Raw genomic sequence first — 12471 nt, 5'->3', positions numbered from 1 at the left:
ATTATCCCGAGTCAATTGTAAGACTCTGTACCCTAAGACAATTGAGGGCTTTTCAGACTAAATTTAGCAGAACGTTTTTTTGCATAAGGATGTAAAGGAGTGTAGAGTTCAGGAGGGCAAGTCTGAGCCACTGTTCAGTGTGGTTTAAACTGAATGTCAGAACAGAGTTGAGGAGCTGAGTGGTTTCCTCCTGCCCTTAAACTCCAAGGCACATACTCACTGAAGAGATGGGAGAAGAACCATACAGCTGGGAGAAGGCTGATGTTTTACGGGCAGGGTTGGTTTTTGAGTGATGTCTGCTATTTACAGGAGGGTTGTGTATCTGGAAGAACTGATGATAAGTTGAGATGTGGAAGGTCTGAGCAACACAGAGAGATGGTAAAGAATGAAGTTGCATTTGCCTAAATGGTGTCTCTCCAAACTACATCTTCCAGGGGCCCCCAGGAGTTTTTCTGCTCGAATCTTGGGCATGGTTTGGGCTGGCTTTGCCATGATTATCGTTGCTTCATACACAGCCAACCTGGCAGCTTTTCTGGTGTTGGACCGACCTGAGGAGCGGATCACTGGAATCAACGATCCCAGGGTAAAGATTTCACATTACTGTAAGAGCAGTACAAGCAATAGCATATGGTAGATCCTTTAACTAACAGCTCGCCCTATGGTCACAGCCTAGAATTGCAGCAGCATCTGCTGCTGAGCAGAGATTTATCCAACACAACTCCTCCTAACACAAATCACGTGCTTGCTCCTTTGGTTCCGTGACCAGATATTGGATTTCCCATATTCCCACCATGAAAGCTGGAATCCAGTGTAGATCACAACCATATCCTCACTTATGAATTTCTTTTAAAAGGGAGTGAGTGAGTTTGAGGAATGCGTCTTCAGAAAGTCATAATTTACCACTCATTATTTGCAGAATGTTTTAACAGCTTGGAGCAGACAGCTGTAAATATTTCTGATGCACGCACATATTTGTGAGACTGAACTGGATAGTGACAAACTGAAAGAAAGAGCACGTGCACTGTAACACCACCTCTTCTTCTTGATGTCTCTTTCTTTTGACCCATGTTTTACTGTGTCACGATATCTGAAACAGCCTGGTATTAGCCAGAATAACAACAAACATGAATGCTCATATAATGTTCCTTTGTTAATTTTCCATGGTCATTGAGTCAGAGATGTACAACATGAAAATAGACCCTTCGGTCCAACTCGTCCATGCTGACCAGATATCCTAAATTAATCTAATCCCATTTCCCAGCATTTGGCCCATATCCCTCTAAACCCCTCCAATTCATATACCCATCCAGTTTCTTTTAAATGTTGTAATTGAACCAGCCTCCACCACTTCCTCTGGCAGCTCATTCCATATATTCACCATATTTTGGATATTATTATTGTGGAACGGGTTAAGCTAAATTGCTGTTAACATTTCCATTTTACTCTGATCTACAGCAGTATTTCAGCATTTCACACTCTGGGACTGCTTTCCTCACTTGTTATGTGATAGATTTGCAATGAAAATGTAAATTGTGCAATTTCTGACTTGCTGGCTGATATCTGGGAGGCCGGTTAAAAATATATCCTACATCTGTGTGTCTTGTGAATGTGAAATATGAATCCAAGCAGTTTTAACCCACCTTCTGTTTTGTTCACAGCTTCGTAATCCTTCTGATAAGTTTATCTATGCTACGGTGAAGCAGAGCTCAGTGGATATTTACTTTCGTAGGCAGGTGGAACTGAGCACCATGTACCGGCACATGGAGAAACACAATTATGAGAATGCAGCTGATGCTATCCAGGCTGTGCGAGATGGGTAATACTCTCAGCTACCTTTGAGACATTATTTAACCCTGCCTATACCGCTGTTAGTGATACAAAGTAATATCTGTGTTGCCCCTGATGCCCTGAACATTTTGTAATTCAGACAGACTCATTTTCAGGCCTTGAGCCTTTCGGTGTTGTAAAGCCAAGCCATTTTTGAAGTGTTACTATAAGAGCTGATGATATAAATATCAGACAGGGTACATATGCTCAGGCATGGCAATGGTGCCCTCAGCTTGATGGCATTCAGTGTCTAAAGGTCACCAATGAAGTATGGACCCACTTGGGGTAAGATTCTGAAGATCTGCTGTTATGGTACCAATGATGAATAGCTAGGGGTTGAGTAGGTTATACTGTATATATTGGAGAGTAATGTGGTATATGCTGTTTACCTGTCAGGCTGGCTTTAGGTCTTCACTACACCATCTAGAAAGCTCCCAGATTCCATCTCGAGTTCATAATGTTAACTGATCACTGCCTGTGTAGCAACTGGATACACAAACGGGGAAAATTCATGTCACGGTTTCAATTAATCATTATCCAGAAAAGCCCATTGAAAGGTCCTGTCTTGAGATGAAATGAGAATGTAACTTGAATAGGCCTTTCTGTGTGTGCATTAAACAGAGACCCAGAAGAATGAGCAGCTCAATCTCCAGCAGGCGTCCTCCTGTATACATAAAGAGTTCAGTTTCTGTAACATCCTTCACAACTGGACAAACAGAGACACTTCTCTGACACGGAAGCCCAATTGAAGTGAAATGACTGTTGCATTGTAGGAAACAAAGCAGATACCTTACCCAGAGCAAGATCCCACGAACTGAAAGTTGAAGATGACCAGAAGATTTTTGTTTTTAGTGATTTTTATCAAGGAATAAATATTGATTCAGACACCAGCATAGGTGTCTAACTTTTTTCCCACTTTCAGCTATTGTAGGAAAATCAATCACAATTTAGAAGGATTTATACAGCCCAGAGATCTCTTTACCAACCATGTGACCATGCACCCTAATTCATCTAACGTTCACACAACACCAGATTACAGTCCAACAGGTTTAATTGGAAGATTTAACTTTCTAAGTGCTGCTCCTTGATCAGATGATGAAGGAGTCACCGGATAAAGGAGCAGCGCTCCGAAAGCTAGTGCTTCCAATTAAAGCTGTTGGACAATAACCCTGGTACACATGTGATTTTTAACTTTGTACACCCTAGTCCAACACTGGCATCTCCATATCATCTAACATTCTTCAGCTTATATCTGAAGAAGGGTGGATTTGAGTTGAATTTTCATTGCAGATAATCTGTAAGAAAACAATGATTCTGATGTACGAATGTGTCTTGTTAGCAGCAGACAGAAGGTCAGAGAGTGAAGGTACCTCATTACATCCAATATGTGCAACACACTGTCACTGCATGTTATCAAGCTCAGTGTAAAGTGATTGGTAAATCTACTCCTGGAACAGCCAAATCATGAAACTGATCTTGATCAAATGCTGTTTAAATCAGAGTGGTGCTGGAAAAGCACAGCAGGTCAGGCAGCATCCGAGGAACAGGAAAATTGACGTTTCGGGCAAAAGTCCTTCATCAGGAATAGAGGCAGGAAGCCTCCAGGGTGGAGAGATAAATGGGGGAGGTGGGGCTGAGGAGAATGGAGCACAGAGTACAGTAGGTGAATGGGGGTGGGGATGGAGGTGATAGGTCAGAGAGGAAGGTGGAGTGGATAGGTGGGAAGGGAGATTGGCAGGTAGGACAGGTCATGAGGACAGTGCTGAACTGGAAGGTTGGACTGTGGTAAGGTGGGGGGAGGGGAAATGAGGAAACTGGTGAAGTCCACATTGATGCCATGGGATTGAAGTGTTCCAAGGCGGAAGATGAGGCGTTCTTCCTCCAGGCACAGGTGGTGAGGGAGCGGCAGTGAAGGAGGCCCAGGATCTGTTAGTCCTTGGCAGAGTGGGAGGGGGAGTTGAAATGTTGGGCCACAGATAATGCTGTGGCAATCCTGAAAGTACTTTGGTCCCTTGAATTTGTCTATGTTGTTCCACTCTTCAGATCCTTTCGTAGATACAGTGAAAGTTAATCACAGGATGTTTCATTCTAGGAAACTGCACGCATTCATCTGGGACTCAGCTGTGCTGGAGTTTGAAGCCTCCCAGAAGTGTGACCTCATCACCACCGGTGAATTGTTTTTCCGATCGGGGTTTGGGATTGGAATGCGGAAGGACAGTCCATGGAAACAGGCTGTGTCACTAGCTATATTGAGGTAATATTCTAATAGCACAGCTTGTGATTGCACTCTCTCCCTCTTGGGAGAAATCAGTATTTGACATTAGTAATTTTAAATCATTGTTTTCTAATCTAACTGTCCCTCCTCCTCACTCTAAACACTTCAACTGAAATAAGAATGCTCAGCTCAGTCTGAATTCAAATCAAACAATATTTTTCTTTCTTTCCCTCTCTGTCTCTGTCTCCCCCATATCTCTTTCTTTCTTTATTTCCTGATGTCCATCTCTGTCTTTCTCTCTCTCTCTCTACCACTCCCTCATTCTGTAGAGTAAAAAGTGAGGTCTGCAGATGCTGGAGATCAGAGCTGAAAATGTGTTGCTGGTTAAAACGCAGGAGGTCAGGCAGCATCCAAGGAACAGGGAATTCGACGTTTCGGGCAAAAGCCCTTCATCAGGATTCCTGATGAAGAGCTTTTGCCCAAAACGTCGAATTCCCTGTTCCTTGGATGCTGCCTGACCTGCTGCGTTTTAACCTGCAACACATTTTCAGCACTCCCTCATTCTGCCCTCCCAAATCCTGTCTGACTCTCTCTCTCGCCTCTACTTGTGAATAAACCCTTTGATATCCCAGAACATGTCATCTTGGCTTTAATGGAAAACGGACTGCAGTGCAACGACACTTTCTAACTGAGTGAAGTCTCCCTCCCTATTTGCCCCAGAAGGTGTGTCTCAGGTGTTGAGGGTGTTATCACCAAACGTCACCCTAGGTCTCTCCCTCTGCACTTCTTGCACTTGCCCTTCCTACGAGCATTTTACTTTGTTCAATCTCTGTCAGCTCTCTTTCTGTACCACCCACCCAATACCAGAAGATTTTCTCACAGAGATATCTTCATCGCTGCCCACTCTCAGACTCTGTACTGAACAATTTTTCATACTGTAACCACCACACCAACTCATCATGCTCTCTCTCCTCTGAGTTCATTGTCCTTTTATCCTCTCTGAATCTCCCTCCACATAAACTCCCCAACTCCTGTTTGTGATTGTACCATTTCACATGGTCTTCTTGTATCTTGTCATCAATGAAGCCAGATCTAATCATTTGCCCAATCTTTTTTCAAGACTCAACTTTGTTTCCTCCTGGAAAACTCTACCCCCCCACCCCATCACTTACACCTGTACTTGCAACATTGCAACCACCATGTCTTTGATCCTCTATTCATCACAACATTTCTGCTGCAACTGATTTAATCAACCACATCATCACCTCTCTGTTTAATGCCCTAGTCCCCAGTGCATATTAGATTAGATTACCTACAGTGTGGAAACAGGCCCAACAAGTCCACATCGACCATCCAAAGAGTAACCCACCCAAATCATTCCCCCACCCTATATTTAACCCTGACTAATGCCCCGAACACTATGGGCAATTTAGCATGGCCAATTCACCTGACCAGCACATCTTTGGACTGTGGGAGGAAACCGGAGCACCCGGAGGAAACCCACGCAGACACGGGGAGAATGTGCAAACTCCACACAGACAGTCACCCGAGGCTGGGATTGAACCCGGGTCCTTGGCACTGTGAGGCAGCAGTGCTAACCACTGAGCCACCGTGCATCCAGACTTTATCTCCACTCCCTTATGTTGAAGGGTTACAGATGTGGCTTGATACAGTGGGTGACTGTTTCCCACTCACACTAGATCTTGCTGGACCATAAAAAAAATCACTACCTGATCCTGCTGCTGCCTGTTAAAACCATTTTGTTTCTGATTCCACCCGGGATGAAAAGTAAATGTTGGCTTCTTTTCTCTAATGCAAACCACTTTTTTAAAACCCCGTTTCTATCTCTGTAACCTTCATCTACAGTAGTGTGTGAGAAGCTTATGGACTGCTTTTGTCACTAATATTGTGACCATTCGGTTTGCTGCTTTATGCTAGGTTCCTCCCTTCTCCTGTTCAGCTTGTCTCCTGCCAACATTCTGAATCCACATTGTTGTCTAGTTTCTCCCCAAATTTTCTGAATGCTGTCTCTCAATTCATCGTGAACATGAGGCCAATCCTTGCTCCCACCAACCGATTGTCAACTAAACTCTGAATCAACCAAAAATGAAGAACAAAGAACTACTGGAAATTGGATGAAAAACAGAAATTGCTGAAGAAGCTCAGCAGGTCTGGCAGCATGTAGGCAGAAAACAGAATTAACATTTCAGTGCAGAGACCCTTCTTCAGAACTAATGGTAACGAGGGAAAAGGTGATACATATACTGAAGATATGGGGGCACGGGGTTGGTAACAAAGGTGAGGTGGGGGGATGGGGCAGTGTTGGAGGTGGGGGGCGGGGGTTGGTAAAGGAGTAAAAGATAGGTGGAGATGGAGCCCAAAGAGAGAAAACAGCAGCTAAACAGACAAAGGGATGGTGAGCTTGGTAGAAAGGACAGTTGCCTATGGGACAATCAATGGGTGAAAATAGGTTGGCTGTGCTAAAAGAAGCCTGTATTATGACAGAGCCTGGGTTGGGTAGAGGACATGGGAGAAGGTTCTTAAATTATTGCCCTCGATATTGAGTCCAGAGAGCTGCAGGGTTCCCAAGCAGAAAATGAGATGAGATGCTGTTCTTCCAGCTTGCGCTGAGCTTGGCTGGTGCACTGCAGAAGGCCCAAGGCAGAGATGACGGCCAGGAAACAGGGTGGGGGCTGTTGAAATGGCTGTGGAAAAGGATATGGAAGATATAGACTGTAGAGAAATAGATGGTGACAAGAATCCAGAGAAAGTATATCCCTGTCAGGGTGAAAGGGAAGGCTGGTAGGTATAGGGAATGCTGGATGACGAAAGCAATTGAGGGTTTGGTTAAGAAAAAGAGGCTGAACAGGCTGTTTTCCCTGGAGCGTCGGAGGCTGAGGGGTGACCTTATAGAGGTTTACAAAATTATGAGGGGCATGGATAGAATAAATAGACAAAGTCTTTTCCTTGGGGTTGGGGAGTCCAGAACTAGAGGGCATAGGTTTAGGTTGAGAGGGGAAAGATATAAAAGAGACCTAAGGGGCAACTTTTTCACGCAGAGGGTGGTACATGTATGGAATGAGCTGCCAGAGGATGTGGTGGAGGCTGGTACAATTGCAACATTTAAGAGGCATTTGGATGTGTATATGAATAGGAAGGATTTGGAGGGATATGGGCCGGATGCTGGCAGGTGGGACTAGATTGGGTTGGGATATCTGGTCGGCATGGACGGGTTGGACCAAAGGGTCTGTTTCCATGCTGTCCATCTCTATGACTCTATGACTGTATGGCTGGAAGCTTGAAGTCATTTTTGCAGACGGAGTGTAGATGTTCTGCAAAGCAGTTGCCCAGTCTGCATTTTGTCTTCCCAGTAGACTACACTGAGAGCAGCGCATACAATAAACTACTCACCAGGTAACTTCCATTTCATGTCCCCATTTTACAGCATTTTATTTATTGTTCTCTCTCTTCTGGTATTGCCTCAAACTCTGCTTGAAAGCTTCATCGTTCCTCTTCTCAAAAGAAATCAAACATCCCTGGCACTGTTCTCAAGCTACAACCTCCCACTTCTCTCCAATGTTCTGAATGTGTTATCTTTGACTTAATCTACGCTATCTTTCCAGGACCTCTGATATTGAATCCCTCCCTGTTACAGTACAGAAACTGCTTGCCACAGACACTATGTGACAATGATTGTGGTAAACAGTCCCTCTTTATTCCTCTTGACTTCTTGTCTCTCTCTAATTGAGATCAGAGAATCACTTACAATGGATTCTCTAACTATTCCCGCTACCTCTCTATCCCCAAAAGAATAAATCTCCCGTCCCTACCTAACTCTCATCCTCATGCTCCCTTTCAGTGATATTATCCAGTAACATAGATTTGGTTTCCACATGAATGCTGATAATATTCTGTTCGACTTCATCACCACCTCCCTCAGATCCTTCATGTTGTTAAATTATCAGACTGTTTATCCAACATCTGGTACTGGATGAGCATAAATTTCTTCCAACTAAATGTTAGGAAGGCAAGATTTGATCCAATATGAGATTCTGACTACACTTCACATTATCAGATCTCCCTATTTCCATCTCTGTAACATCACCCAATATTGTTCATGAGCTCATCTACTGAAGAAGCCCTCTTATTTGTCTGCCCTAGTTCCAGACTCGATTGTTCCAATGCACTCTTGGCCATCTTTCCCTCTGTTAACTTTTAGTCATCCAAATCCCTGTTGCAACGTTATAACTTGCACCATAGAACATAGACTATTACAGCGCAGTACAGGCCCTTCGGCCCTCGATGTTGTGCCGACCTGTGAAAATAATCTGATGCCCATTTAACCTACACCATTCCATAAAAGCAAATTACTGTGGATGCTGAAATCTGAAACCAAAAGAGAAAATGCTGGAAAATCTCAGGGTCTGGCAGCATCTGTAAGGAGAGAAAAGAGCTGACGTTTCAAGTCTAACTGACTCGAAAAGCTTTGACAAAGGGTCAGTTAGACTCGAAACATCAGCTCTTTTCTCTCCTTACAGATGCTGCCAGACCTGCTGAGACTTTGCAGCATTTTCTCTTTTGGCTACACCATTCCATTATTATCCATGTGGATGTCCAATGCCCATTTAAATACCCTGAACGTCGGCAAGTCTGTTGCAGGCAGGCCGTTTCATGCTCCTACTACTCTTTGAGTGAAGAAATTATTAATATCTGTCCTAAATCTATCACCAATCCGTCTCCTAATTGTCCCTTGGCTCACTTACCTAAATAGCCTCCAAACTCAATTCAAAATTCTCGTCCTCATTTTCAAACAGCTGGGATGTGATGTCCTAGTGATATTATCGTTAGATTATTAATCCAGAAACTCTGTTAATATGCTGAGGACCTGGGACTAAATCCCACTGTGGCATCATCATGGAATTTGAATTCACTAAATATGTGGAATTAAAGATTGAGCGATCGCCATTGTTGGGGGAAGAACCCATCTGGTTCATTAATCTCTTACATGGAAGGAGATCTGCCATCTTTACCTGGTACAGCTTACATGTGACTCCAAACCCACAACAATATGGTTGAGTCTCGACTACCCACTGAAATCATTATGACTGGACACCCAGTAACACCTTTACTGAACTCAACTGTGTAAATATCCATACAGTTCTGTTTCATGCATCAAACAATAGATGATCCTGAAAAAACTGCTTAAAAATCTTGCTTGTCGGTGCTAGGTAGTGCTTCTGAAATGGTCTAGCATATCATTCAGTTGTAACAATCACTACAGAGTCTCAAAAAAGGAATGAAACCAGAATGACCACCTGGTGGGAAGGTACTTCTCAAAATTAACATATTTTTCTCTTTCTGTGGGCAATTAGAAAGATCTAGAAAAGACTTGCTAAATTCTTGAAGACCATCCTAAAGTAAGAGTTAAATTCAGGATAAAGACACTCCAATTTACCACACAAATTCTACTGACCAGTTTGTCAAACAATACTGCCGCAAAGAGTAAGGGAATGAATTTTCTGAAGAAAAGTCACAGATGCTCATTGAGCTGGTCATCTTAACATCAATAGAAACCTTTTGGAAGGGTCTTTTGGACAAGTAAAAGGGCATTATCATGAAAACATTACTTTAAGATTGAGGTGAATATGCAGTCAACAACAATGACTGCGTTATGACTGCATCCAACATTATTGCTGCGATGCACCAAACCAACAAACTCCAAAATGTGTATCTTTCCAAAAGCTGTTCAACTTTTCTTGATATCTAAAAAACTAAGGGATATCAGAGGCATAAATGCAAGAAATCTGTTTCCAAAGGTCCAGTCAGACTTCAGAAACAATACGCAGGTGGTCAATAAAATGGTGGCAACCCCACAACACTGGGCAGCAACTCCTCAAACGTAAATACAATGAGGTTCACAGTTAACGAAGTAGAAAATGACCAAAATATTCATATTGTTAAGCTCACGCAGCATGTCGACTGTATAAAACAATTGGGAGCTTTTATGACTTCCTTTTATTTGTTCATGGGACATGAACCAAGGTTAAAAATCACACAACATGAGGTTATAGTCCAACAAGTTTATTTGGAAGCACTAGCTTTGACGTGCTGCCTCTTCATCAGGTGTTTTTTTGCCCATGGCGGGGATAAGAGCAAACTACATTGCGCTGATGGATCTGGTGTCACTAATCACTGATGATGCAGTATCACTGCATCACCAGCCCCCCATTGTACCATCAGTATCATTTGTTCTGATGATAGGATGATGATGTACAGTAAAAATTAAAAACAACACAACAGCTAGTGCCAACATATTACCACTGCACATCCTGAAAGATGTATACTTCAGCAAGTGGTGCTTTGTGTACAGCCCACAAAATGTTGCTCCACTGATTACCAGTTCCAAGCATTTACACTGTCACACTGCAGTGCCAAAACACCAGCTCACGGTCTTCCACCTGGTAGAAATTAACAGTCCAGCCATGGCATGATTACCAATATACACCGATTTTAACACAAGATCAATTCATGGGATTCACTCCATCCTCACTGTTGCAGACTCAATCAAGTTAGTTAGTGATCTGTGAGGGATATAGCTTTGATGTGAAATATCACCCAGGTACTAAACTGATTACATCTCACACACTGAGCAGATTATTCAACCCATTCAAAGTCCAAGATATTCCTCTTGATCTACACTTTGGCCAGAACCATGTGAACAGTTGCAATTAGCAACTGCTAAAGATGACAAACTACAAGAGTGCAAAAGACCATTAAACAAGGATGGTCTGACAGTATATAAAAAGTAACTGAGTAGATTCAATCATTTTGGTCATACAGAGATGAACTTGGTATAAAAGCATTATGCCAAGACATCAAGTCCATATTACATCAGGTACACATGGAAATTGAATGCACAAAAAGGGTTAACACATGAACCTGTGTACTTGCCAGGGATCATTTAGGATATTCGATGACTTGTGTTCGCATGTGAGGCATGCCGAATATATCAACCCCACTGACAGAGGGAGCATCTGCATGCACACAATATTCGAACCATTCTTTCCAATCACTTACAGATAGCGATAGATCTATTAGAAGCACACAGGGAAGATTATATTCCTGTTCCAGATTACTTCTCTAAATTTCCCATTGTTCGATAACTTAGCACAACCAATGTGATTGTTACTGATATAGCACTATTTTCATTTTGCTTGGTGTTTTTGACAATGGACAGCAGTACATTGGCAAACCATTTCCAGGTGTATGGAGATTGACCCATACCACATCACCATCTCATGAGCCATGCTCACCAAATCTGGTACAGCATATAGTTTGTATTTGACAAATCATTAACCATCAAGTGTCAAGCAACAAACCAGGATTTATACATGTGTTATACAAGTGGAAGTGGAGGTCGAACCACCCTGATAACTGAAACTGAACACCCAGAGAGGCTCACCTTATTTTATAATCCATTAAAACATGTGTGAAACATGTATAACCTAGCTGTCACCCCCCAAGCTGTTACCAAGAACTGGTTAACTGAAATGAAATCCTTTCACTCACTCTATAATCAACAAGTAACAATTTATTTATCTAACTCCAACAGTGAACAAATTAACAGAACCACTAATAAACTGAACAATTCCCTTTTAACTAACTATTCCTGAATAAATAAAATCCTAATGGTATGCTGTTTCAATAAATACTAGTACCACTTTTATAACAAAACAATAAAATTTAGTCTCTCAAAACTACAGCAGGATACATCTTCTGAAATGCTCCTTGGCCTTTCCACTGATGCTTTCAGGAATGCCTCCTCCTTCGAATTCTTGCATTAGTTCTTCTGTCAGGAATGTTCTCTCTCTCTCTGTGTGAATTCTGCTGTTCGGAATATTAACTAAGAGTGCTGCGGTACCTTTATTAATTAGATGGTGCTTTCACTGACATCTGAAAGTAGTTATCTCTTCAGGTGGCAGTCTGCTCTCTCCGATTTTCCAAATGCCGTATTAAATTCTTTACAATCTGATTGGTTCTAGGTACTCAAAACCATCAGATTTTAATTTAATTGGTTTTTGATATCTAAGTTTAAATTCCTCAGTTGCCGTGATGTGATTTTAACTTTGGTCTCTGGATTATTTGTCCAATAACATAATTACTATGTGCCTGTATTATTATTAATTATTAATGGAGGTAAATCAGATGCGTTCCTTGATAGGCGTATGCTTTATCTGCTGTATGTGTCTGTTATTCATTTGTCTAGTTCATGGAAGCCTGGTTCCTGGCTTTACTGACTCCCCCACCTCTGCCCCTACATGTCTGATGTGGAGTGATGGCCCCTCAAACTATGTAATCAGTTGTCTCTCTTGAATGGGCAAAGGTGTCTACGAGTCTATTGGTCACTAGAACCGCCATTACTGGACAAC

The 12471-nt window shown here is 42.4% G+C and overlaps 1 protein-coding gene across 1 annotated transcript in view; it reads left to right on the top strand.

The window, feature by feature from the left end:
* The window catches only part of LOC132825635 (glutamate receptor ionotropic, NMDA 1), a 169227-nt gene that overhangs the window by 124669 nt on the left and 32087 nt on the right, over window positions 1-12471 (top strand). The window contains exons 15-17 of the mRNA XM_060841004.1: window positions 435-583; window positions 1659-1816; window positions 3920-4081. Of these exons, the coding sequence (XP_060696987.1) occupies window positions 435-583; window positions 1659-1816; window positions 3920-4081 (469 nt within the window). The remainder of the gene's footprint in view (window positions 1-434; window positions 584-1658; window positions 1817-3919; window positions 4082-12471) is intronic.

The sequence above is a fragment of the Hemiscyllium ocellatum genome, chromosome 21, assembly GCF_020745735.1.
Source record: "Hemiscyllium ocellatum isolate sHemOce1 chromosome 21, sHemOce1.pat.X.cur, whole genome shotgun sequence".
Classification (NCBI taxonomy): domain Eukaryota; kingdom Metazoa; phylum Chordata; class Chondrichthyes; order Orectolobiformes; family Hemiscylliidae; genus Hemiscyllium; species Hemiscyllium ocellatum.
Note: the sequence above shows the minus strand (reverse complement) of the source record. Positions and strands in the feature narration are given on the sequence as shown.